The sequence below is a fragment of the Lachancea thermotolerans genome (assembly GCF_000142805.1).
Source record: "Lachancea thermotolerans CBS 6340 chromosome F complete sequence".
NCBI classification, from domain to species: Eukaryota; Fungi; Ascomycota; class Saccharomycetes; order Saccharomycetales; family Saccharomycetaceae; genus Lachancea; species Lachancea thermotolerans.
In genome coordinates, this window is record NC_013082.1 from 1,346,307 (window position 1) to 1,370,707 (window position 24,401).

At 45.6% G+C, this 24,401-nt stretch overlaps 14 protein-coding genes across 14 annotated transcripts; 8 read left to right on the plus strand and 6 right to left on the minus strand.

Moving 5' to 3' along the window:
- Positions 1–12: 12 nt before the first annotated feature.
- GRE3 (trifunctional aldehyde reductase/xylose reductase/glucose 1-dehydrogenase (NADP(+))) lies at positions 13–1,002 on the minus strand (the record flags this gene model as incomplete). Its single annotated transcript, XM_002554861.1, has 1 exon — positions 13–1,002. The coding sequence occupies one exon, from the start codon at positions 1,000–1,002 to the stop codon at positions 13–15; it is 990 nt and encodes a 329-aa protein (XP_002554907.1).
- Positions 1,003–1,354: 352 nt separating this feature from the next.
- YPQ2 (Ypq2p) lies at positions 1,355–2,242 on the minus strand (the record flags this gene model as incomplete). The annotated part of the gene is made up of 1 exon (XM_002554862.1): positions 1,355–2,242. One exon carries the CDS (start codon positions 2,240–2,242, stop codon positions 1,355–1,357), a length of 888 nt encoding a protein of 295 aa, XP_002554908.1.
- Positions 2,243–2,420: 178 nt separating this feature from the next.
- Positions 2,421–4,742, minus strand: KLTH0F16654g (KLTH0F16654p; the record flags this gene model as incomplete). Its single annotated transcript, XM_002554863.1, has 1 exon — positions 2,421–4,742. One exon carries the CDS (start codon positions 4,740–4,742, stop codon positions 2,421–2,423), a length of 2,322 nt encoding a protein of 773 aa, XP_002554909.1.
- A 313-nt stretch (positions 4,743–5,055) lies between these two features.
- KIC1 (putative serine/threonine protein kinase KIC1) lies at positions 5,056–7,692 on the minus strand (the record flags this gene model as incomplete). The annotated part of the gene is made up of 1 exon (XM_002554864.1): positions 5,056–7,692. The coding sequence occupies one exon, from the start codon at positions 7,690–7,692 to the stop codon at positions 5,056–5,058; it is 2,637 nt and encodes an 878-aa protein (XP_002554910.1).
- A 233-nt stretch (positions 7,693–7,925) lies between these two features.
- ATP22 (Atp22p) lies at positions 7,926–9,956 on the plus strand (the record flags this gene model as incomplete). The annotated part of the gene is made up of 1 exon (XM_002554865.1): positions 7,926–9,956. One exon carries the CDS (start codon positions 7,926–7,928, stop codon positions 9,954–9,956), a length of 2,031 nt encoding a protein of 676 aa, XP_002554911.1.
- A 121-nt stretch (positions 9,957–10,077) lies between these two features.
- On the plus strand, positions 10,078–11,105 carry BIG1 (Big1p; the record flags this gene model as incomplete). The annotated part of the gene is made up of 2 exons (XM_002554866.1): positions 10,078–10,175; positions 10,241–11,105. The coding sequence occupies 2 exons, from the start codon at positions 10,078–10,080 to the stop codon at positions 11,103–11,105; spliced, it is 963 nt and encodes a 320-aa protein (XP_002554912.1).
- A 178-nt stretch (positions 11,106–11,283) lies between these two features.
- PEP12 (SNAP receptor PEP12) lies at positions 11,284–12,096 on the plus strand (the record flags this gene model as incomplete). Its single annotated transcript, XM_002554867.1, has 1 exon — positions 11,284–12,096. The coding sequence occupies one exon, from the start codon at positions 11,284–11,286 to the stop codon at positions 12,094–12,096; it is 813 nt and encodes a 270-aa protein (XP_002554913.1).
- Positions 12,097–12,176: 80 nt separating this feature from the next.
- Positions 12,177–13,172, minus strand: CIA1 (iron-sulfur cluster assembly protein CIA1; the record flags this gene model as incomplete). Its single annotated transcript, XM_002554868.1, has 1 exon — positions 12,177–13,172. The coding sequence occupies one exon, from the start codon at positions 13,170–13,172 to the stop codon at positions 12,177–12,179; it is 996 nt and encodes a 331-aa protein (XP_002554914.1).
- Positions 13,173–13,295: 123 nt separating this feature from the next.
- On the plus strand, positions 13,296–14,339 carry CYC2 (oxidoreductase; the record flags this gene model as incomplete). The annotated part of the gene is made up of 1 exon (XM_002554869.1): positions 13,296–14,339. One exon carries the CDS (start codon positions 13,296–13,298, stop codon positions 14,337–14,339), a length of 1,044 nt encoding a protein of 347 aa, XP_002554915.1.
- Positions 14,340–14,492: 153 nt separating this feature from the next.
- Positions 14,493–15,611, plus strand: MSW1 (tryptophan--tRNA ligase MSW1; the record flags this gene model as incomplete). Its single annotated transcript, XM_002554870.1, has 1 exon — positions 14,493–15,611. One exon carries the CDS (start codon positions 14,493–14,495, stop codon positions 15,609–15,611), a length of 1,119 nt encoding a protein of 372 aa, XP_002554916.1.
- A 65-nt stretch (positions 15,612–15,676) lies between these two features.
- HIR2 (Hir2p) lies at positions 15,677–18,226 on the minus strand (the record flags this gene model as incomplete). The annotated part of the gene is made up of 1 exon (XM_002554871.1): positions 15,677–18,226. The coding sequence occupies one exon, from the start codon at positions 18,224–18,226 to the stop codon at positions 15,677–15,679; it is 2,550 nt and encodes an 849-aa protein (XP_002554917.1).
- A 123-nt stretch (positions 18,227–18,349) lies between these two features.
- CKB2 (casein kinase 2 regulatory subunit CKB2) lies at positions 18,350–19,075 on the plus strand (the record flags this gene model as incomplete). Its single annotated transcript, XM_002554872.1, has 1 exon — positions 18,350–19,075. One exon carries the CDS (start codon positions 18,350–18,352, stop codon positions 19,073–19,075), a length of 726 nt encoding a protein of 241 aa, XP_002554918.1.
- Positions 19,076–19,614: 539 nt separating this feature from the next.
- On the plus strand, positions 19,615–22,581 carry CCC2 (Cu(2+)-transporting P-type ATPase CCC2; the record flags this gene model as incomplete). Its single annotated transcript, XM_002554873.1, has 1 exon — positions 19,615–22,581. One exon carries the CDS (start codon positions 19,615–19,617, stop codon positions 22,579–22,581), a length of 2,967 nt encoding a protein of 988 aa, XP_002554919.1.
- A 202-nt stretch (positions 22,582–22,783) lies between these two features.
- KLTH0F16896g (hydroxyacylglutathione hydrolase) lies at positions 22,784–23,638 on the plus strand (the record flags this gene model as incomplete). Its single annotated transcript, XM_002554874.1, has 1 exon — positions 22,784–23,638. One exon carries the CDS (start codon positions 22,784–22,786, stop codon positions 23,636–23,638), a length of 855 nt encoding a protein of 284 aa, XP_002554920.1.
- Between the last annotated feature and the right edge of the window lie 763 nt (positions 23,639–24,401).

A 24,401-nucleotide genomic window follows, 5' to 3' on the forward strand; every position in this document is an offset into this window, starting at 1 on the left:
ATGTCTGCGCAATCAAGCGAAGACTGGGAACTTCATGTCAAGCCAGTTGAAAGGGTCATTGAAGCGGATATCCTTGTTCAAAGAGGAAATCTCCTGTAGCTCTTCATCCGAGAGTGTTAACTTCTCGTTTATTTGCAGATTGTTCAACAATCTCTCCTTCTTCGAAGATTTTGGAATGATGGCAACGCGTCTTTGGGTCGCCCATCTCAACAAAACCTCTGAAGTAGACACTCCGTGGTTGTTGGCCACCTTTTTCACAACATCATGTTCAAACAGAGTAGGAGTGCTCTTGGCAAGTTGCGAGTCCATCTCCAAGAAGGACTGTGGGCCGAAAGAAGAGTATGCGACCACCTGAATCCCCTGCTGTTTGCAGTACTCCACTAGCTTCTCTTGCGTAAGGTAAGGGTGGTGCTCGATTTGCAAGCAGGCTGGAGGAATCTTAGCCCCGGCCAATAGGTCGTGAAGAAGGATTCCGCGGAAGTTCGATACCCCAATGGCCTTGATGAGACCTTCATCGACGCACTGCTCCAAAGCGCGGTAGGTGTCGAGGACTGTGACCTTTTCTAGGCTAATCACACCCTTCTTTTCGTCCTCGGCGCCGGTGTAGAAGCCTGGAGGATATCTTTCCTCGAAAGGCACGAACTTGAACGCCAATGGAAAGTGGATGTAGAACAAGTCTAGGTACTCGAGGCCGAGATCTTGTAGGGTTCTCTTCAAGGCCTTCTTCACATTTTTAGGGTCGTGGTAGGAGTTCCACAGTTTTGAAACCACGAACAGATCTTCTCTTTTAACGATCCCTTCGTCAATGGCCTTGCGGATGCCTTGGCCAACTTCTTTCTCGTTGCCGTAGTCTTGAGCCCCGTCGAAAAGCCTGTATCCCAGCTTGATAGCTTCGTAGACTTGGGAAGCGCAAACTTCGTTAGGAATCTTCCAGCACCCCAGTCCCACTAGGGGCATTTCAAGGCCGTTGTTGAGCTTGACTGTTTCAGAAACGTAAACCATTGAGGATTGAGACTCTATATGCTATTTGGATTGAATATTACTGGCAAGTGTCGATGTAGATCGGTTCTTTGCCTGTACTGCTGAAGCTAGTCGAAGACAAAATATTGTTATGTATACTCCCCTTTCTCTATAAATACTAAATGTTCGAAAAAATTCCTTACGAGGGGAGCCTAAAGTTCTCGAAAGTTACAGAAAGAGTGAGGAATGCTCACCTAACTTTCTGAAGACGGTTAAATAAACTTTATTAGCTGGCACGGTGCCATGCAAACCCAAACGGCACTTAATGGAGATGTCCAGATTTCATATGCAGACTCTGAGCGTTAACCAAGCTAGTTTTGATGGCGCACGGGACCTACAATAATGGTGTGGCCTCGTTGACTGGGGCGACCCTCTCCTCTTCAGGGTTGGAACCGTCGACGCGTGCTTCAAGCTCCCTAAGACGCATGTCTGGAGCATATAGGATGTAATGCTGGTAGAAGTAGATTAGGTCGAACAAAATGGTTCCAGTACTTCCAATGATAAAAGGCAGCTCGCTCATTGCAAACCCCAGCCTGTCATCGTTTGACAGAAATTCGCAGCTGGTGAATATGCTGATGGTGTAAGTCAGGTTAGCGATCAGGGTGTTGATGAAAAGGAATGGAGAAAGACCATCTGTGGACTTGCGCTTGTAATTTTTGATTAACTGAGGGATTCTCGCAGAAACGTAGCACATGGCGCCAGCCCACGCAAGAGCCATACCAAGACCAGATGAGGATGGGCTGTTGCTGTTGCTTTCAGTGATGATCGCCAGAGGCATGGCGTTGGCCTGAGATCCGAAGCATAACAAACTTGCAATCCAGGATCTGCGCTGCGCGCCAGCGCCGATGCTCAGTTCGGTGCCGCGGCTCCTGACGAGAGCCAGCCTTTCGTCAGAAGTCTTGTACTCATGCCCGGGCGTGGCAAGCTCATTATTGTGCATAACGCCGTAGTAGTAGTATTGTCCGCAGATGAAAAGATCATTGGCAAGGAAATATAGCGCCAGTATAATCTGAAAGGGTAGTTGGTTGGTTAAAGTAGCGCCTATAAGCGTAGTGATATCGCCGAACAGCCAAGCGAGTAGAAACAGTGGCGAGAGCCCTTCAACTGTTTTATCAACGTATGTTTCCAAGACTTGTGGAATTTGGGCGATAAACGATGACAGGAAGGAGATCGAGCCAGCTACGGTCGAGATATGTGGCAACGCTCGGTAGGAACACGACATAACCACTCACTCAGGTCTTCTTGATGGATTCCTCGAGACCTGTCTCTTATCTATGAGTTTGAGCTTTCGCAATCCATATCTTCATTATTGAAGTCCGAAAAAAAATGCTTCAAATTTAAATACACCATTTATACAAATTTCGAAATATATCTGAAAACCCAATCCAACCGCGTTCAATTCAGAACTTCTTATAGTAATGACGCCATTTCTTGACAAACACCTCATAAACCGAAGATTCATCGAGTAAGGTGTCCATGGGACAGGGTATACGGAATTCCTTGTCCTGTAAATCGGCCAACGAGATCAAGTCGTTAAAGCCAAAATGATAGTTAAGTAGAACACTTAGCATCATGGATACCAAGATTTTGTAGTTGACAACAACGTGTTGTGACATGTACAGCTCCCATGGCTTATCAACAAATTTCTCCTTCTGAATAGAAGACGCTTTGAAGCACTGACTATTGTGAGCGACAATCACGTCCAAACACCACATGAAGAGAGAATGGTTGACACGCTGAAGCACGTTCCACCATGTTCCAATATTGAGGCAACGAGAGTTGAATTCGTTTTTGAACTCATCGTTTTTGCAGAGATAGTGCGCTACCACACCACGCGAGCCCACAGCGCGAGCATCAAACTTCTCTGCTGTCACTTCGTTGAAGCATGTAAGCTGTATCAGGTTAACCATCTCCCATATTTGCTCAATATTGGAGAATGAGCCGTCAATCAAAAGATGAAAGAATAAAAGCTCATCGCCAGGTAATAGTCCCTTGCTAGAAATCGATTTGAGTTTGAGGAGATGTTTCAAGTCCTCAACATCCTTCAATTCCTCAATTGCAGGGATACGAGCAATGAGCCTCTCAATTTCCGTTTGCTTGCTTCTAGGAAAATGCATTTTATCCATAACACTGGAGATGTCTCGAAGTGGCTCAATATATAACTTCGATATCAAGCGACTTTCGCTTTGTAGAATTTTATCATAGACTTGAGCTCGAACCTCTGGCATTAACTGCGTATCCCAAATAATTTTTTTCAGATTGTGTAACGAGGACTGCCGAGTTAAGCCTCGGTCAATTAGCAGTACAATTTTTTGTCGGTTTGTTTCGTCGCGGACAAGACGCTCTTCTCTTTCGCGACTTTTGTCTAACAAGTCAATCGAGGCCATACTCATTGTTTTGTTTATCTGTTCCTCATGGCTCTTCCTTTCGCTCTCGACCTTTGGGGGCAGCCACGTAGGCCTTGAGGGGCTACACAGCCGAACTTTGTCGTCAGAAACAAGTCTTAGGTCTTCCATTCCTTCATCACTAGCTGTTTTAAACTGCATTGGCAAAAATTCCATTGAGCTGTTCCGCTCCCATAGTTTGCTTTGAGAAAACCTATTCGAGGAGTGTTGGTATATGGTCGACAAACTCTCTGAAGTTTTCTGGAGATATTCAAAATCAGAAGTCTTGTGTAAGCCCGGTACTGGCGACGGTGGCATTTCATGGTAGTCGAGGTACCCAGAGTTAGACTCAGATAAGTTAGAATGCTGAGAGGAAGACCTTGAAAACCCTCCCGTGCTTTTGGATCTGGTGGTTTTTGGAGGTGGTTTCAGAGACATCAGAAACGAGTTCGTACTGTTTGACGCTACAGGAATGTTCCAAATCAAAGAGTTGTCGATGTCGCTTTCGTTCGTATAACCACCCGTGTTGGGGCTCTCCTGCTCCTCGTAGAACTTTTCCTTTTGCTTTATGGAATTCTGTAATGCCGTCTTGTTTTTTTCTTTGCGCAGGCGATACCTCTGAGAAGGAGTCAAAACCTGTTGTTGTGATAAAGCAGATGTCGATTTGGAAAAGAGCTTGTTAGGGGCTGCGTTAGGGCTTATGTTGTTTTTCAAAGGAGAGGGGCTGCTGGCTGAAAATGACACCTGTGATCGTGTCAGGGAGCTATTTGTAAAAACATATCGGGTCTTAGGTGGTGCGGAGACCAGACTCTGGTGGGTAGAGTTGGACACTTCTGATCCTAAAGTGGATGTTAGGTCTATTGTGGATTCCCCGTCAGTTTCCGCGAAAGTCGTTTCGTCACCGATACGCTTAACACTATCCGTTGAGAGATCATCGATAAAAGAAGAACCGCGCGAGTTGTCGCTGGAGGATGATGCGGTGGAGTTCGGATTAGAGGAAAATAATGCGGAGTTTTGTGTTAAGATTGATTCGTTGGACAGCGGTCTATCGTTACTGGAAACCAGTTGTTTGCGCGAAGGCGGCGGTACCACAGCTGACGGCTGGCCCTGCTGCCTCTGCTGCTCCTGGGCTAAGTTCATCAGTAGATTGTCGCTAGGTCTACGTGCAATGCCTAATCCTATGGTCTTGCTACCATTGCTGGATCCACTGCTAGGCTTCGGGTATAGTCCGGTCTTCACTCGCAGTGCAGGTGATTGTGTAGAAACATTGTGTTTGCTTCTAGGAGTCCCGGCCTCTTCCTGTAAGGTATCCAGCGTGTGCGCGCTATGCAAGCTCATTTTCTTCCGAGTTTTTTTTATTTAAGCGAGTGTGGTGGTTTGAAAACTGCCTGCAATTTTGTGTGTGCGCTTTGATCTCTTCAATAAGGCCCTAAACTCTTCCTATCCCCGAATCAACAATTTCCTTCGGATGTGTTAATAGTAACATTGGTAATTCGTATTAGGTCTTTTTTTTTCAAACAGGGAAAAATGCAAAGAATTTGAATTTCGGGAGAAAACGTATTATGTAAGATGAGGCACATGCTATACACGTGAAAATGGCGTCACGAGAATACTGGGTAAGCGCGGTTCAGTCTTGAAGCGCGGTCAACTACTACTTCTCACCAGGAGTTGTAGTTTTGGCAAAAGCTTCTTTGAGAGCATGTTCCATGACTGGAAGCCCATCCTCCACTGTTTTTAGTAAAGAGTCCAGCTCTCGTAAAACCAAAAATTTGCGGTCAGGGTGGTGGTCGCTGGAGTCCTCAGCAGAGGGCAAGTCGTCTGGAAAGTCAAGGAACATGTCCATCTGTAGTTGCCTAGGTGGCCTTTCCATTGTTAGAGAAGGGGCCGGCGCAATCAGCGCAGCATTTGCTGGCGCCGAGCTAACAGCCGATGGAATAGAAGCCGTATTAGACGGTTGTGGTAGAGCGCTCGGCGCTGCTGTTGAGCTGCTCGCGGCGCTCCCTGCCTCTTGGGAGACACTGCTGCTTCTGCTAGCGTTGCCGGTACTCGCACCGCAGCTTGGCTTACGTTTCATGAGATCAATGTTACGCTCAACGACAGGGGTCATCGCGACAGGGAGGGTTGCTGTGCTCGTGTTGAAACCAAACTGATTTATGTTTGCATCATCTGGATTATTGGATAGCACACTTGGATTTTCAAGGAGCTTATTAGGAACAAGTGATGTTGGCGACGGCATTTGCAGCTTCAGGTTGGGATTCTGACGCTTGAAGTCGCGATTAATACGAGTGCGACCCGCCTCGCTATCATCGCCATTGAGTGGTTTCAACAACATATCCGATTTTTCTCCAGGTACTGGTTTCATCGCTAGTGGAGCTGAGCTCGTGGACGGCGTTACGGGAAGTGGTTTTTTTGGCGAAGCAGTGTTACCAAGCTTCATTGGAGAGCTGCTTCTAACGCCGGGTTTGTTATTAATACCATTTGAAGAAGGAGCCATGAGTCTCTGCTTGTCTTCCTGAAGTGTCTTCATGGTGGACCCAGACAAGCCTGAGTCGTTGCGTGAAAGCGCGCTCGAACCCATGCCTCCAGTGATTGTTGGTCTGCGCTGAATAAGTGGGCTGGGCTTGTTGTTTGGCACCGAAACCGTCGAGGAACGCGGCTTTGTGATAGACGATCCCATATTTTCTTTGGCGAATGGCAATTCTTCCGGAATTTCAATTTCTATAGGAGTAGGCAAAGCAGTGGAACTTGGAGGCCCCAAAATTACGGGCTGACTGAAATTCGTTTGAAGCATTGGGAGAGAAGGAGTACTCTGACTATGGTAGATGGGCCCTTTGAATGCGTCTGGATGTTGGCCCCGATCAGGCAGTGGTGTTGCGGATTTGAGATTATCGTCAGCATGTTTTCCTGCAAGAGCAGAAGCTGACCTAGCGTAGTCAACGTCTGTGGAGTTATCGTCCCCATCCTCGAATAGCTGCAAAAGAGCTTTAGACGCTTTAGTTTCAGAATTTTTGCTTGTGTTGGGGAGAGTGTGCTTGCTTTGATAGTTCGAAGTAGTGTTATTATAAGTTGCGTTGTTGTTGTTGGATGCCTGAATGGTGGAGTTATTCATTGTCACGTTCGTGTGGCCTTTGCCCATCGTGGTCCCGTGGTAAAACTTTTGGTTCGACTGGTAAAGCAAGTCATCCTCTGGATATGCGTAACTAAAATGTTCATTAGGAGTTGTCTCTTCAGGAATTGCGTCTATGTTGATGTCATTTTCAATAATGTATTCGTTGGAGCTCAACGAATCAAAATCCCATTTGACATCGAGTTCGTTGGAATCGCCGAAGAGCTCACTACCGTCAACTTTACCTGACTCATCTTCCTCTAAACCTGAGGTGCTAGACTCTCTTCTGGAATGCTTGTCTCTGTGCAGAAGATACCGACTTATAAGCTCCTTTAAAATTGATGCAGACACATTCTTATGCAGCCTGATAAACTTAGTCTTGAGTAATTCCTCGGCCGAAGGCCGTTCTTTCGGATCTTCATCAAGACATAATGCAATAAACTCTTTCAAAGCACTAGAGTGCTGCCTTCCTTCTAGCCTTGGCGGCTTAGACTTTGTAATAAGCTGCATTGCTCGAAGCGCTTCAACATCACAATATGGTGGGTTTCCTGTGGCGATCTCGTATGCGGTTATGCCTAGTGACCATATATCAACTTTCGTATCGTAGTAGACGCCTTCCATTATCACTTCAGGTGCCATCCAGTAAGGCGTACCCGCCATTGTTTGGCGTCGGATTTTGGTTTGAGAAAGCTGTGCCGCGACCCCAAAGTCACACAGTTTGATATGCCCATCATTGGTAATAAGCACATTTGCCGCCTTGATGTCACGGTGAATAACACCGTCCTTGTGAATGTGCATTAACGCGATCAACAGTTCGCGCATAATGACCCCGATATACTGTTCGCCGATTTTACCGGGCCGGAGCAGCGTCCTTAAAGATCCGCCTGCGCAGTATTCCATGATTACCCATAGTTCTGTATTGTTTAAGTAGGAACCGTAGTAGTGCGTGATGTTCGGTACTTGCTTTAGGGAAGACAAGAACTGTACCTCCTTTTGCACATCTTCAACCTCATCATCAGCAGAGTCAAGATTCAGCACTTTGATAGCACAAACCCTGTTCGTCTTGATGTAATAACCTTTGTAGACAATGCCGAACTTTCCTCGCCCGATTACTTCTGTTCGCTTGAAAAGTGTGCTAACTGAGCTTTTGGGAACCCCAGCATTGGTTTTATTCGAAAGCATTAGGTTCTTGTTTGTCAACAGTTCCTGGTTTAACCAATAGGGGTTACAAAGGCAGTTTCGGCTCCACAGGTGCTAGATGTTGATGTTTGACTATTGGCTTCTATAGATGTAATTCATGAACATTGGAAAAAGCTATTCGTACAACATAACAGTCAAAAAGTTGCACTATCACGTATACAGATGAGGCAAAAGAAGAACTAGCGCGGCTACCAAAAACGCAACTGTTAACTTGGATGATATTGAGGTCTGCTCGGTCGCGACCACAATTCCGACCGGCATGTGTCTTTTTCTGTCCAAAGCAGCGAGGATTGCATGGCGATCTGAAGCAGAGAAGCACTTTAGAAATTATAAATCACGTCCAAAGCAGAATAGCAAATGAGGAATATTCCTCAATCAAAACCTTCAAGAATAAGCTACAGCGTCACTATGACTCAAAGTATGCAGGATTACTAGCGGACATGCGCTGCTTAGGAGTTATGGATGAAAAGTTAGTGAAAATGATTTTCATGAGGAGATCGGGTCCTACTCAGCACACAGCATTCGTATCGAGCTTGGAGTCTATTAAAAAGGGCAGCAATTCAGTATCTGAGAAGAGAAAGCGCATTTATGGCATTATCAAGCTTCAAAAAGCACTTTATCCCGAGATCGCGCGAACTAATGGTATCTTGGTGCCTGAAACATTGCACCAGTGGTTCTGGCAAAACTTGCGCAAGGATGAAACATTTCAGCACTATTATTTTCTAATTCAAAATGATGTTTTGCTTTCTTCAAAATCGAGCAACCTCTTCTTACGCAGACTCTTGAAAGGCTCCGAGATGGAGGTCCAATTAGGCACTTTTCAAGTTTTCTTGCACAACCCTGAACATCACGAAATATTCCAAAGCAAGTTTGAGAAGCTTTACAACTTTTCTCAGATTAATCAAATAGTCACTGCAGTCTTGGCTCGAAAAGATTTGAGATACATTAAACTTTATTTTGCGGCCCTATTAAACAGGCTTGAAGGTAAAGAACTACAGAATTCCGATCTATCGGAAAAGCAGCGCATTGCTCTTTTCATAAAGTTTACAAATACTCTTTTGAACTATCTGAAACTGACTTGCAATTACGACATGTTTCTTCACAGCTTCAAAATGGTCACCGACCTCGTCCTTGCTCAAAAGTTGGACACACGACTCCTCCACAAACCTTTCCTCCTTGCAATTCAATATCTTAGGAGTCTCAGCCAGCATTCGCATGTACTCAAGCTCATCTCTTTTGCGCAGGAGCTCTCGCTGGAACGAAGCTTTAAGTTTAAGCAAAGTGTTATAGGAGAACTTGTTTCGACAATGAGAGCTTTCAATGATCCGAAGATAATTGTTGACTATATTACCACCGTATACACGAGTCCTAAAACTCTGCGGCTCTTGAACGAACTTGGAATCTGGAGTCTTCTCAGGCACAACTCCGTTAATGTTTTAAACGCGACACAGCTCGAAAGAGATTTTGAATCTAATAAGATTCAGAAGTCTCACCTTTCCAATTTTCTTGCTCACCGAGTTTTACCAAATACAGTTGTCCTGACTGAGTTATACAGAGTGATACTCCAGTACTTCAGCAATGGAACACCTAGTACAGAGTTGAAGCAGCTAATCATCGACCTGTACCATAGGTATAAGGCTTGTATGATAAACCACGAGGACTACTTCGTGCAGCCTGATTGTGGAATCATTAACGTGTTGATATATCACTTGCGGTTTCAGCTAAAAGACCACCGACTTGCGTTTGTGTTAGCCCAGGACTTTTTTCAAACACAGCCGTTTGTTAAGTGTGACGCATCAACCCCCTTTGGACTTGTTTTGTACCATAATCACGCGCTTACGAGAACAGAGATATCCTCTTTGCTTGTATTGATGGATAAACATAAGGTGAAGCTGGACTTCAAAGTTATATCAGCGATGGTTTTTCAAAATCTGAGATCAGGTCAGATCGAAGAGGCACATACATGGTTTCAAAAACTTATTTCTGCAGGATTTCCTCTCACCCACAGATCTCTTATAAAGTGTGCGATTGAAAACGACTGGGAATTGCCGCGAGGGATAGACACTTCATTCATGACAAAAGCGCCCACAAGTGTCAGTAACTCTAGATTTGAATTTGAAATTGACGACGCTGTCAGTGGCGGAATTATGGAAGAAGAAGAGCATGAGTCGACTGTGAAGTTTGCAAATGCGCTTCTTGGGATAACGGAAACATTGGCGGAATCTAAAGGGACTGCAGGTGATTGACTCAGATAATTTAGGAATTCTCTTGTAAATATGTGTTATAACGCACCTTCGACGAGTTTTTCGAATATCAAGAATAGAGTTTGAGATACCTTTCACGGAGCAAGGTAAAGTTGCTAGAGCGATGAATGCGCTATGGTGCTTAGCATTCTTGACAGGTCTTGTAAAATGCTTAGATGCTATCAAAGATACCGTGCCTGCTATTCTATGTAGCTACAAGTTGTATGTTCAACAAAATGTGAGGGATAAATTGACGGGGTCAAGCAAATCATACTAACCTTGCTAAGATCTCCTGGAATGATGCAGTTTCAGGTGGAACTTAATGGCTCAAGCGCCCTCTCTAAATCAGAATTCCTGGGAATAGCTAAGACCATGATATCACGTCGACACTCCGATGCATATGTGCTGGTTGACATTCCGGGGTTGGCGGCTTCCGACTTTTCCGTTTACGAGGAGGAGATGGAGGGCATAAGATACTTTGTCCAAAGCAGTTCAACTGCTTTAGGCTTCAGCGAGGTCAATTTGGTAGATACCCAGACAGATGTTTTTGAAGAACTCGCTAACTTCACGAAAGAAGAATGGGACGTCGATATCCAAACAGTTATTAGAGGCGAAGTAGAAAGCGACTTTGTTCCCTACATCGACTCTAACCCAAGAATAATCAGAATCAATTTCAAGCCTCTTCCAGAGGAGAACACGTCCACGCCTAACAGTAGCCGGTCTAGACAAGATGTTATTGAGGCTTATGACGATTTCTTGAAAAAAGTGCTTCGTCAACTGCCTTCCCCAGAGCAAACCATCATACTGACATCGTCACAAAAGCCCTCTTCCCAGGTGATTGACGGTTCGGAATTTTACGATATTCTCCCTGACCTCTTTCAAGACCCACAGAAGCTCGCAGAAGTTGAGATTAACGATAAAAATTTACACAACAAACCACAGTTTAATGAACCCAAACCAAGGCACTCGCCGCCCTCTGAGGAACGCCTAAGCATATTGGAGCCACAATTTTTGGAAGAGAATCGTGGTTTAGTCGTTCTCATTATAATCTCCATTGCATTGTTTTTCGTATTACAAACGATACAGCTGTGGAGGGGGAAGCCTAAACAGCCCGATAAAACCAAAATCACAACCGAAAAGAAGCTACAATAAAAACTAGTTGAATTCAGGGCTGATTGTGGGGGCGGCGCTTATTCGTGCTTATTTAGAGTGTGTTGTCACTGATGACGTTGAATTAGTTGTAAACGTACTTTTATAATAAGGATTAAGATCTACCCTTGACATCAACTTCTTGAATTAATCAGATAAAAAGCTCTCAAACACTAGGAAGATGCCTGCCTCGGGGGAAAATATAGGCGAGAACACCCGGTTTTCTGACAACCCTCAATTCGAAGAATGGGCAGGCCAAATAATGACCAAACTGTTCAAGATGAACGGGCATTTGAGCACACTCCAACAGTTCATCAAAACGCTGCAAAAGAACCAAGAACAAGGGAACACAAGATCGAAAATGGTTGCCAACATCGACAAGAAGTCAGTTTTCCACATGGAAGAGATGTCAAAACTTCTGAAGTTAATCAACGAGCTCATTCACAAAATAAATGGCATCGAAGAGGCAGCTCTTGACAAAGCGCAGCTTATATCCAGAGATAAATTAACCCGAGATGTTAAATACTCGGTTCAAGAGTTCCAGGAGGCGCAAAAAGAATATATGCAGGTTTCGAAAACAATGAATGAGGAGGCTAAGGCTGCGTTAGCTGAGGATGAACAGACGCGCCAAGAATCTGCAAGTTTGGTGCCAAAACAACAAGTGGTAATCGAAAGAGAAGCAATCAATAACGAAGAATTTGCTTACCAGCAAAGTCTCATTCAACAACGAGAAGAGGAGATTTCTCACATTGAGAGCGGTGTTGTTGAACTTAACGAAATATTTCGCGATTTAGGTAACATAGTCCAACAGCAGGGTCACTTAGTGGATAACATTGAAAGCAACATTTATTCTGTTGCAACTAATACTCAGTCAGGGGCTCGTGAACTCACAAAGGCCATGAGAACTCAAAGAAACTCTAACAGGTGGTGCCTTCGGATACTGTTAGTGGTCTCTGTGTTACTCGTGATGTTTATTTTGGTGGTTTTTAGCTAACCCTTTGGTGCTTAATGATGTGCTAAATAAGCGCCACACGATAATGATTTTGGGGATATGAATAATGATGTAGTTACTATCTAAGGGATAAAGAACCAGATATTGGCGCAACCGTCATCCCCTCCAGTTATAAGGAGGTTCGTGTCACCGACTCTTGTCCACTGGACGGTATTTATTTCGAAGACACTATGGGCTTCGTGTTGTTTAGCTATTACTTTCCATTTTCCACTTTCGTCCTCTGTGTAAATTACGATTTGGCCGTCAGATCCCACGCTAGCAATGTAGCCATCGGGGCTCCAGCTGACTGCGTATACTGCTCGAGAATGTACTGAAGGCAACACGGATTCAAGGGTCCATATATCTTCCCCATTCTCGTCTTCTTCCTCGTACTTCCACACACGAACTGTGGTGTCATCGCTGCAGCTGACAAGCCTCAGAGAAGACTCTGATTTTTCAAAATCAGAGCACCAAACTGTGCCTTCATGCCCATTTAGCACAGCCGCACATTCCCAATCATCGGCGTCTTCCTTCCATAATCTCACGGTATCGTCATAAGAGCTAGAAGCCAGAAGATGCATTGCTGGATGCCAAACAACATGCTTGACATCCTGCGAGTGCTCTTGGAGCACGCTCAGGCATTCGTATTCTTCACCCATCTCGTCTGCTTCCCATATCCAGACACTTTTATCTCTAGAACAACTGGCCAGAAAATATCCTGAATGTGACCAAGCAACCCCTTTCACTTCGTTTTCATGTCCCTCGATGATGGCAAGCAGCTCTGTTTCCTGATAACCGTCCTCAATAGAAGCCTCTTCATCTTTCCCCCAGATCGAAATTGTCGAATCAAAAGAGCCTGCTGCAAGGATCGAAGAGTGCGGCCTAAATGAAACTGACCTCACTGACTTTTTGTGAGTGCTGTCGTCGAGCTCTTCCACCAGCTGAAAATCTAGGTTCTTCAGATTCACTAGCTTTATTTTACGATCTGAGGAGGCAGTGGCCATGAGTCCTTTAGAACAGTCAACAGACCATAGCTTATCCTTATGTAGTTTCAGAGATTTTAGTAGCTTGATGGACATTAGTTAAACTTGAAGTACTTCTCTATGTGGTTCAGCGGAAGGTTGTTTTCATACCAAACATTGGTGAACATCGTAATTTTTCGAAAGACGAAGCTTGAATGAATCAACGTCAAAATTCCGAAAATGATATTCAAGAAGTGGTCTCAGTACCCTCAAGCTTTTCGGAATTTGCCCTTTTGTCTGCGAGCTAGCCGTCCATTTTTTACTGCTCAAAACTGCGCTCTTGGTGGCCTTTCCGCTGCAGCATTAGGTGGATTGTGGTACTACCGCATGCGCGATACGAATGTTGAGCTATCAGAAGATTACTTTACTAAATACCAGGTCACACAAAATATGCAAATTGATGATGAACACTTCATGCTTGAGCTCAAGCCTTTATGTCCTCAGTCAACTAACATTTGGGACTTAATGAAATCGAAGAAGTTATGGTCGGTGCAAGTGAAGCAGCCAGAGATAATGGTAGTCAGGAATTATACACCGTTACCCCTAAAAAAGCTTAAAGATGGTAATTTCGTCGCTCTTAAGGAAGGTGATAATGCTGGCGGCAAGTTCTGGCTGTACCTAAAAAAGTATCAACATGGCGAGGTTGCAAGATGGCTCAGCAAGCTACCTGAGGGCCACATTGTGGAACTTCGAGGCCCTTGTATAGACTTTGAATTTCCCCATCTTCCTGCTGATAGCTCATTCCAAAATGCTCAAGAGAGCATGAAATCACCCTCCCCTCCCCTGTATGACATTTTGGCCTGCACTGCGGGCACTGGAATAGCACCTGCGTTGCAGCTTCTCTTAACGGTAGGAGATCCAAGAAGAGTGCAGTTGCTCCACTCCTGTAGGAGAAAGCTAGATCTTGGGCCACTTTTCCCTCTTTTAAATCAACTTGAGCACACCAGCCGTCTTCAACTTCTTCTTTTCGAGTCTACAGTAGGCCGCGACATAAGACACACACAAAGCGAAGTTCTCAAGCTAATCCCAACGCCAAGTGAACATCAACAAAACACTATTATTGGATCAAAAGATAAGATACGTCCCTGTTTTGCCTTAGTTTGTGGCCCCGATCCATACATCACTACAATATCAGGAACCAAGTACGACCTGTCACAAGGGCCAGTGGGGGGTTTGCTGAGTGAAAGGGGGTGGTCAGAGCGTAACGTATATAAACTCTCCTGAAAAATTATAGGATAGATACTGAGACGTGATGCGAGGTTCTTATGCTAGTGCTTTGGTTCGAACTCTTTTTCTCAGGATAGATAAAAATCGCCCGGAAACTAATTAACGCTCTTAAAATTAAAAGTCCAACTTTAGATAAGAAGCGCTTGGAACATGTTCAAAAGAAGACCCGGGCGCCAATTAGTGCGTTGGCTTTCGCAGACTGTTAAAACAACAGACTACAAGTTAAATGCTAATGACGTACCTAACAAAAGTGTTATATTCAGCATGGTCCAGCCGACAGGTAAATTCCACCTAGGAAACTACTTGGGATCTGTCAGAGTGTGGAAAGACCTATGTGACTTGAAGCAACCAGAGACAAAGCTCCTGTTTGGAGCAGCAGATTTACATGCTATCACGGTACCCATACCAGACGGGGCTCGACTTCGGGAGCAAAGAGTTGAGGCGGTGGCCAGTATTCTTTCGGTCGGGGTTGATCCGTTGAAAGCGGAGCTATTCTATCAGTCACAGGTGCACCAGCATGCCGAACTTCACTGGATTTTGTCGACACTTGCACCTATGGGGCTTCTAAACCGAATGACACAATGGAAGTCAAAATCTAATTTGAACAACGTCAATGATGAAGAATCCTTGGGTAAAGTTAAGCTCGGTCTTTTCTCGTATCCAGTCTTACAGGCTGCTGACATATTGCTTTACCGCTCCACTCATGTTCCAGTTGGTGAAGACCAAGCCCAACACCTGGAACTGACTCGAACGCTAGCACAAACCTTTAACAAGACATTCGGAAAAAATGTATTTCCTCTGCCTAGTACACTCCTCGCCCCCACAAAAAGAATCCTAAGTCTCGCAAACCCAAGCAGTAAAATGTCTAAAAGCGACAAAAACCAAAATGCAACGATTTACCTTAACGACGACGCTGATACAATAGTAAAGAAAATAAGAAAGGCCGTTACCGACTCGATATCCGATAAATTTTATTACGACCCCGCTGAAAGACCTGGTGTTTCAAACCTCATAAACGTAGTCAGTGGAGTACGCCGACTACCCGTTTCTGAAATTGAAAGCGATATCGCAAACTTTAGAAGCCATAGCGATTTTAAAAACTATGTTAGCGAAGTTTTGGTAGAGGAGCTAAAGGAGCCGCGCGAGCGATTCAACTTGTACATGAGCGATCCGGCACACTTGGAAAATATTACCAAAAAAGCAGCACATAACGCATCTGAGCTTGCCGAAGCCAACCTAAAAACTATCAAGAACCTCATGGGATTTTGACTTACTTGCAAACCTCATTATTACCTGTAAAAACATCTGTGTTCATTTAAATCTACTTGTGAATATTATATTATTGACTCATTGATCAGCCCAATTGCAGTAGCGTAACTGGTTGTGACCCTCTGTACATGCCTTATGTCGGCACATGCAACAATGATCTTCTTGAGAAGCTCATAAGCGGACACCCCAGCAACTGTTTTCACTTTGTAGTCCCCATCATTATACAACCATTGAAGCACATCGTCCAAACGGTCTCTGTAACCCATCTCACTCAACCTAATGCAATATATGACTATTAGCTTGAGGAATTCATCATTCTCGCCCAAACGCAAGGACACAAGAAGTTTGTTTTCTAAGTGGGACAATGTTACAACTTCTTCTAAGTTTTCGTATCCCTCCTTCATTAAAATTGTTTTCGCAAACTTTTGCAAGGCGCGGGCCCGGCCTTTCCGGTTGAGTTCATCATTAGTTTTGCTTTCCAAGTAATTCAGTATGCTCTTTTTGTTTTCTTTCAACTCTTCTGATAGACCTTTGGCTTCCGAATTCCAGTTTTGGTGTTTCTTGTCGTGCTTGTCAGCGGCATCATCTGCGTAAGTGCTAGCGATAGTGGTTTTTGTGGTATTCCAGTACTGAGAACCGTAAGCCCACCATGAGTCATTAATGAGCATCCAACTTTCCATTGCTTTATCAAACATGTACCCATCGCCGTTGCTTAATGTGACTATCGGAACCCCATTAAGAGTCAATGTACACATTGTGATATTCTCTGCTCTAGTGAGGACGTCATCCGAGAAACGTAGATTCGGGCTCAGAAGCGGATACACAGAGTTGGGAGGAAAATGCAGTGCGGCACGCTCAACGTCCCAGCAGTAGAGTTGTCCCATAGATGTCAAGCACAGTAGAAACTTTCCACAAGCTTCTAAAAAGCTTATGGGAACACCCATTATCATTGGAGGCAGCAACTTCTTACCAGAGTCAGAATAAATGTAAATCGTACCATCATCACTACAGCAGCCCCAAAAGTTTTCACCGGCGGTGCAAATTGTTATTAGCTTCGGCAGGAAATCCTCGAAAACGACTTTCTCTTGGCCAGATTCGTTAAGCTTGAGAGAGAGTATAGTGGGCGTTTGCTCATTACCAGATCCATTTTTCACGTTTAGCGAGAATGCTTCGTTTTCGGTAGGCTTGTAAATGAGTGATAGCCGAACTTTGGGTGCAGCAAGTCGCATTTTCGAAAACGACACAGATGGCATTAAAAGATTGGTATCTAAAAAGTCCATAGGTTCTAAGTCATGCTTCTGCTTTTTAGTCGAAAGCTGCTGTGCAGCATCTTTCGGCTTCCTTTTCAGATCTTTGGGTACGCTGTAGGAGGGAGCATTGAATTCCATCGAAGTGCTTTGAATAACAGTGGGGGCGATTTTCTTTTTATCATTTACCTTTGTGACATTCCCTGACGGCCCCTGTGCCGGTGTATTTGCTTTTGAGTTGGCCCTGCTGACAGGCTTTTCAACAACAGGAAGAGGTTCAAGGGTGGGAATTTGAGACCTCAGTTTGGTTACTTCGTTGTCTGGAAGAACTTCTCCTAACTCTTCTGGACGAAAGGCAAATATAAGTAAAGTTCCATCATTAGTGGTAGCAAAAAGGGCCAAACCGTCTGCTGTCCATTGCAAATCTGTCACATAGGAGTCATCTGTGCATTTTGTATTTAGAAGAGGTTTCAAACGCCTCGTGTTCCAAATAACGATGTTTCCTGCATCAAAGCCAGAAGAGGCAGCCAAGTTGTAAGTGGATTTAGCGCCTGATTTTAGAGTTTTCTGGTAGAGTTTTGGAGAAAACTGAAACGCTTGGCACTTGTCAAAATGTCCAACCAATGTTGATTTCAACTTAAAACCGTTTTTCCTGTCTAAGAGCAAAATAGCAGGTGTGGATCCGCTGACGGAGTTTAGAATGGGCAGAATGTCGGCCTGTGGAGACATAGAGATACGATAACGGAGGGGGTCGACTTGTAGGTAGTGCGAAAGCCTATTCAGAAGTTTAAAGTTACCGGACGCACTGTACTGAAAAACCGAAACATTACGGTCAGCGCAAACCACAGTAAAGAATTGACTAAGAGGATCTAATACCCCAGTAACTGGCTGAGACGCGCCTAGAGGAATCCGGTCAACCTCGCGCTTGTTTTCGGTACTGAGTAGTGCAATATAGTTACCTTCCACACCCTGGCTTACCAGCACAAACATCAGGTGCAAAGATGTATCTAGCTGTACGTCTGTAATACATGCAGGGGATTTAACCTCGAATAAAGGCTCGAATTGAGACTTTTCGCGTGCCTCGAGCCACGAATTTGCAAAGAACACAGCGCGATCAGAACTCACATAGAGCTGTGTTGGGCACCCACCTATGAGCTTCAATGGGCCTGATTTTCCATCTGAGAGTAATATTTCGAAGCTCTCTCGTACCTCTTTAGCCGGCGTTTTGTCCATCGCAGCACCAACCAAATCGCTACAGGGCCAAACACTGACCGAGCTTGTACCGGCAGTCACCAATTTATCATCGACACATGCACAAGCCACAATCCGGCCATTGTGCAAAGCTCTGGGATATTTTAGGAGCTTCATATCCGTCGTTCAGATATGAGTTATAGCTCTATACAACTATAATTTGAAAATGGTAAGAAAATTTTGACCTTCCACATCAACACCAAAGATTTGAAACCAGGGAACAGTGGGCAAAACAAGACCATGGCAGACGTTGAGATGACGGAAGCAAGGTTGGACACAGCAGAGGGAAGCATATCATCTGAATACGTGGAGTTCTGGATCGACCTGTTTTTAGGACGCAAGGGACACGAATACTTTTGTGATGTGGATACGGACTATATCACTGACCGGTTTAACCTCATCAACCTGCAAAAGACCGTTAACAAGTTCACTCAAGTTATCCAGTACATCGTGGATGAGCTGGACGATGGCGTCCTGGAGCAGATGTCCAGCGCACGGCTGGAGCAGCTGGAGCACGACGCCCGCAAGTTGTATGGCTTGATTCACGCACGGTACGTGATTACGATCAAGGGTCTTCAAAAGATGCTGCAGAAATACAAGGAGGCAGACTTTGGACGGTGTCCGCGCGTTTACTGCAACTTCCAACCGCTGCTGCCCGTAGGGCTGCATGACACGCCGGGCGTGGACTGCGTAAAACTTTACTGCCCATGTTGCGAGGATCTCTACATTCCCAAGTCTTCACGGCACAGCGCTATTGACGGTGCGTATTTTGGCACCAGTTTCCCAGGGATGTTTCTTCAGGCGTTCCCGGAGATGGTGCCGCCTCGCCCTGTGAAGCGGTACGTGCCCCGTATTTTTGGCTTCGAACTTCACAAGCAGGCGCAGGTCGCACGCTGGCAAGAGCTACAGCGTCGCAAGTTAGTGCATTCGCTGGAGCAGCGCGGCATTGACGGGGGCTGGAAGTAGACCCTGGCCACGTGACTCATGAATACGAGTAGGTCACGTGCTGAAGACAAAGTCGTTATAGACGAACATAACGGCGCTTATGTGAGCACGCGGCCGTTTTGTGTCACTCAAAACGGGTGGTATATTCCATGCTCGTTGGCGCCCAGGCCGCCTTAGGCTCCACTATCCAGCCCTCGTACGTAGTCCAAAATGTCTGTATTCTAGTTTAAAGGTTCTCAGATTTTATTTGGCGACGTTAGGAACGCCAATCAGAGAACTTTGTGTAGGGTGAAGCTAAGAAGTTGCGGAAATTCTGAGTGCGCCCTTAGTCGCACGAAGATATTATCAAGGATTTAATCGAAAGCCAGGTCACAGTGTTCTCGTGCTCTTCTGTATTCCCTCATTTTTCACGTTTTTAAGGTTAATGGCACCCAAGTTTAATTTAGTCAAAAAAGAGAGTGCCTCTATATAAGATTTCTAGGAAAATCACTCATCTCGTCCCGTGAACGCAGACGCCAAGGTAAAGTTACAGCTTCATTAGCATCAAAAGGCGCGCACCTATGGGTAAAGGCAAAGTTGCAGTGTACCATGTGGAAGGCATGACGTGTGGGGCGTGCGCCGTGGCGATTGAAACGGAGCTTAAACGCGTAAAAGGTGTCAAAGATGTGACTGTTTCACTAGCCACAAACGAATGCAGGGTGGAGTTTGACGGGCAGCAGGTCGAGCAGCCGGCTTTGAAGGGGGCCATTATGGACTGTGGTTTTGACGCAACGCTTGCAAAACAACAACAAGAAGTGCCAAGCCTTCAAGAGCAAAGCTCAGCGGTGTTTTCGGTGCAGCACATGACCTGCGGAGCTTGTGTTGCGACGATCACACAAAACATAAGCGCTGAGCGCGGTGTTCTGGAAGTGGACGTCTCTCTAGCCACTGAAGAATGTCATGTGGTTTTTGTACCGGAAATGATCACTCCCGCGCAGATCAAAGAGATCATCGACGACAGCGGGTTCGAGGCAGAGCTTATTAATGGCGCCGTTGCAACAAAGTCACAAAGTTCACAAGTACGCCAAGCATCACTAAAGGTACTGGGAATGACTTGCGGCTCGTGCGTCTCTACTGTTGAGTCCACACTAGCTGAGATGCCCGGAGTTTTATCGGTTCAGGTGTCGCTGGCGACAGAAGAAGCTGAAATGCAATATGACTCTAGTATTATCGGTATCCGTGATATGGCGCGCAAAATTGAAGAACTCGGATTTGAAAGCACGGCAGTCAACTCATATGACAATACGGCACAAGTTAAACAGTTAGCTAAGGTGCGTGAGATTTTCTTCTGGAAGCACACCTGCGTAAGGGCATGTCTCAGCATGGTGTTCATGCTGCTGCTTTACAAATTCATACCGCGCTTATCCCCCAAGGTGAGAAGCTGGGCATTATACCAGCAAAGTCCGATCCCAGGCCTTTTCTATCGCGACATCGTTGGTTTTATGGTTACATGCTACGTGCAGTTTTGGGTCGGCCGACACTTTTACAAAGCAGGGTTTAAATCCATCAAACACGGTAGTGGATCGATGGATACAATAGTGCTACTATCCACATTGTGCTCCTTTGCATTTTCACTATACTCGATTGCCAACAACATAATAAAAAAGTCCGATAAGCTGCCTAATGTTGTCTTTGATGCTTCCACAATGCTGATCGGCTTTATCTCGGTAGGCAAACTCCTTGAGAACAAGGCTAAATCGAGAACAAATACGTCTCTTTCCAAACTAATATCATTGGCCCCTTCCACATGCACAATAATTGAGAACGGTGAGCCAAGAGAAATCCCAGTTGAGTATCTACAGGTTGGCGATGTTGTTGAGATTAAGCCCGGAGCGCGCTTACCCACGGATGGCGTAATAATTCAGGGCGAAAGTGAAATTGATGAGTCTCTAATAACAGGAGAATCTCTTATGGTCCCTAGGTATAAGGGCTCTCCAGTCATTGCGGGATCTATTAACGGTCCTAATCATTTTCTTTTCACCGCCACTAGTGTAGGTGATGACACAAAGCTATCTCACATTATACAAACCATGAAACAAGCGCAACTTAATAAAGCGCCAATCCAACATTATGCTGACTATCTCGCATCCAAGTTTGTGCCTACTATTCTCATGTTGGCTTTGATAACCTTTGCCACATGGCTTGTTCTCTCGCATGTCTTGTCTCAGCCTCCGGCGATATTCAACGATCCAAATGGTAAGTTTTTTGTCTGCCTTGAAATGACAATCTCTGTTATTGTTGTTGCCTGTCCATGCGCTCTGGGCTTGGCCGCACCCACAGCCATTATGGTAGGTACTGGGCTAGGCGCTCGTCATGGGGTTTTGATCAAAGGCGGAGACATTCTAGAGAAGTGCAATACACTGGGCACATTTTTGTTTGACAAAACAGGCACTTTGACCACTGGACACATGACAGTTCATGAATATTGTGCAATGGGTGGTTCTAGCTCGTTAAGCACTGAGCAGCTTCTATGCATAAATGCGGCTGAGGCTGTCAGCGAACACCCGGTCGCCAAGGCTTTGGTTGACTATACGTCTCAGCAATTGGCGGGGTGTAGTAAAACCGCTATCGTTACAAAAAGCCAAGTGGTCCTCAGTGGCGGGCTAATCTGCGACTGTGAGCTTGATGGTAAAAGCTATCATGTTGTCATCGGTAACAAAAATGTTTTACAGAGAGAATCGCTCCCTTCAGCTAGTAATAACACGGTGGCTTATGTCGAGATTGACGGCGAGGTTATTGGCAGGTTTGAGATAACCGATCTAATCAAAAAGGATGCGGCAGAAGTTGTTAAGTACCTTCAGGAAAAAGGCCATAGAGTTTGTATGGTTACGGGCGACAACCGAGATTCTGCTTTGAAAGCTGCAGGGGAATTAGGCATAGAATCCAGCAATGTGTTCAGCGAACTGACTCCAACGGGCAAAAATCAATTGGTCAGAGATCTGCAGGAAGGTAGTGGTCAAAATGTTGCATTTGTTGGCGACGGCATAAACGACTCTCCTGCTCTAGTGACAAGCGACCTCGGCGTTTCCATATCTACAGGGACGGATATCGCCATGGAAGCTGCTGACCTCATTATTCTGAGCCGCTCAGATCACGAAAATGCCACTCTCCGCGAACTTGTATATGCACTTGACATTGCCCAGAAAACATTTCGTCGCGTAAAAATTAACTTCTTCTGGGCTTTGTGCTATAACCTGTTCATGCTTCCAATTGCTATGGGCGTTTTGGTCCCTTGGAATATCACACTAGATCCTATTGTAGCGGTTGCTTGTATGGCAGCTAGCTCTGTGAGCGTGGTTGGAAGTTCGTTGCTACTTAACGGCTGGAAGCCGCCAGCATTGGAGGTTTCTGCCAACACTGGCAACAGAAGTATGTGGTCTTCTCTGGCTAAGGTCTTCCGTGGACGCCATGATGCACAGCCTGATGATATAGAGTTGCAAGCTGGCTTAATACCACATGCAGCATCTTCGAATAGCTTAGAGGAATGATAAGGGTCAAAGGGTCATTTAATACATACTTCAAATGTTAACAAGCAGAAGGAGATCGGCTGCTGGCGTACTCGAGCGCTCTGCCAGCCTTTGACGGAAGTCCGCTTCTCAATCACCGACTACGGCTTGGTCCTGTGATAGGCTCTTGACTTGTTCAAGTGTTCCCTAACGAGAACAGCCATTGCTAAAACCTAATATTGGAATGCTGAGACAAATCTATCAGACAAGAAACATGCATGTCAAGGTAATTAAGATGAGGTGGATGACTGGGGGCGTCAACTACAGTTACTTATTGTCCACCCAAGACAAAACAAAGTCATACTTGATAGACCCAGCGGAGCCTCTCGAAGTTATCCCAGCGCTGAAGACGGAAGAGGCAAACACCATTGAGGCAGTGGTCAACACACACCATCACTATGATCATTCAGGCGGTAATGGTGCAATGGTTGCTGAGCTGCACGAAATTGGTGTTCCTCAGGTCCAGGTGATTTGCGGAAGTCATAGCTCCCCTGGAGCAACAGACATCCCTAAACACCTACAGGAGTACAAATTAGGAGACTTGAAGGTCAAGTGCATCCGGACGCCATGCCATACACAAGATTCGGTGTGCTACTACGTTGCGGACCCACAAACAGGCGAGAAAGCGATTTTCACGGGAGACACGCTGTTTACGGCGGGTTGTGGCAGGTTCTTCGAAGGGACTGGCGAGGAAATGGACGTCGCGCTGAACCGTCGGATTCTCGACGGCGTAGGGGAGCCAAACTGGGATACCACTAAGGTGTACCCCGGCCACGAGTATACTAAGAGTAATGTGAAATTTGTGCGCCAGGCCGTCTTCAAGAACCGCGGCGAGAACTCGTCTCTGGACAAGCTAGAACAATACTGCCAGAAGAACGAAGTAACTGCCGGTGCATTCACGCTTCGCGACGAACTTGCATACAACCCTTTCATGCGTCTGGACGACCCTACAGTGCGAGACGCCGTCGGCGACGTGAAGGGCTCGCTTTCCAGAGCACAAGTGATGGAGGAGCTGCGTAAGATGAAGAACTCTATGTAACTACCCATATAGCATTGCGCGGATTAGGAGCTGACTGTGTGTATTTTTCGAATTCATTGCTTACGGAGCGGCTCTCGCGAGCAATTGGCTCGTAGCGAGGGAGCTCGGCAGCGTCTCGTTAAGGCAAATTCACTTCTCCTGTAAAAGATTGAAGCAGAGAAGTGGCTGTCGCTGTACAATCGCCCCTCAAGGCGTGTAGAGAAAGACGCACTGGCCATACAGCGAGGCAGTGGCTTCTACGTTTAAAAATACACCAGCTGTACGACAGAATCACTGTCTAGCACGCCAGCCGGCATCTACGTCGCGTAAGAGTTTTGCATCAATGTACGAGACCCCAGTGGCGTTCGGCTCTCAAAGTAGGCGAGAAACCGTGCCCGCCAGGAAATCGAGATGTTCAATTTCACTCTGCTGTCCACGCTCCAAAGCCAAAGAAAAAGGCGCAAGAAGTTCCATTTGGGCAGAGTATCTAAAGATTCCACCCTCTTAAAAAAGAGTAATGCGCACAACGGAATGTCGCACTAATTTTTCACGCCTTTTATAGTTGAAAAAAATCGTGCAAGAAAATGGGGACAGCTTACGAAGGAAAGAATAAAACGTACAGAGAGTAACGCGTGAGAGCATCTCAAGCTTCCCGCAAAGGACAGGCAAGTAGGGCTTCAGCAGAAACGCGGAAAGTACGAAGAGAACTAATATATTTTATCACGTGATCGCGAAGCTCTCCAGGTTTTATAGTCTGGCGCGTGTGTCAGCGAGTCAGCCTGTG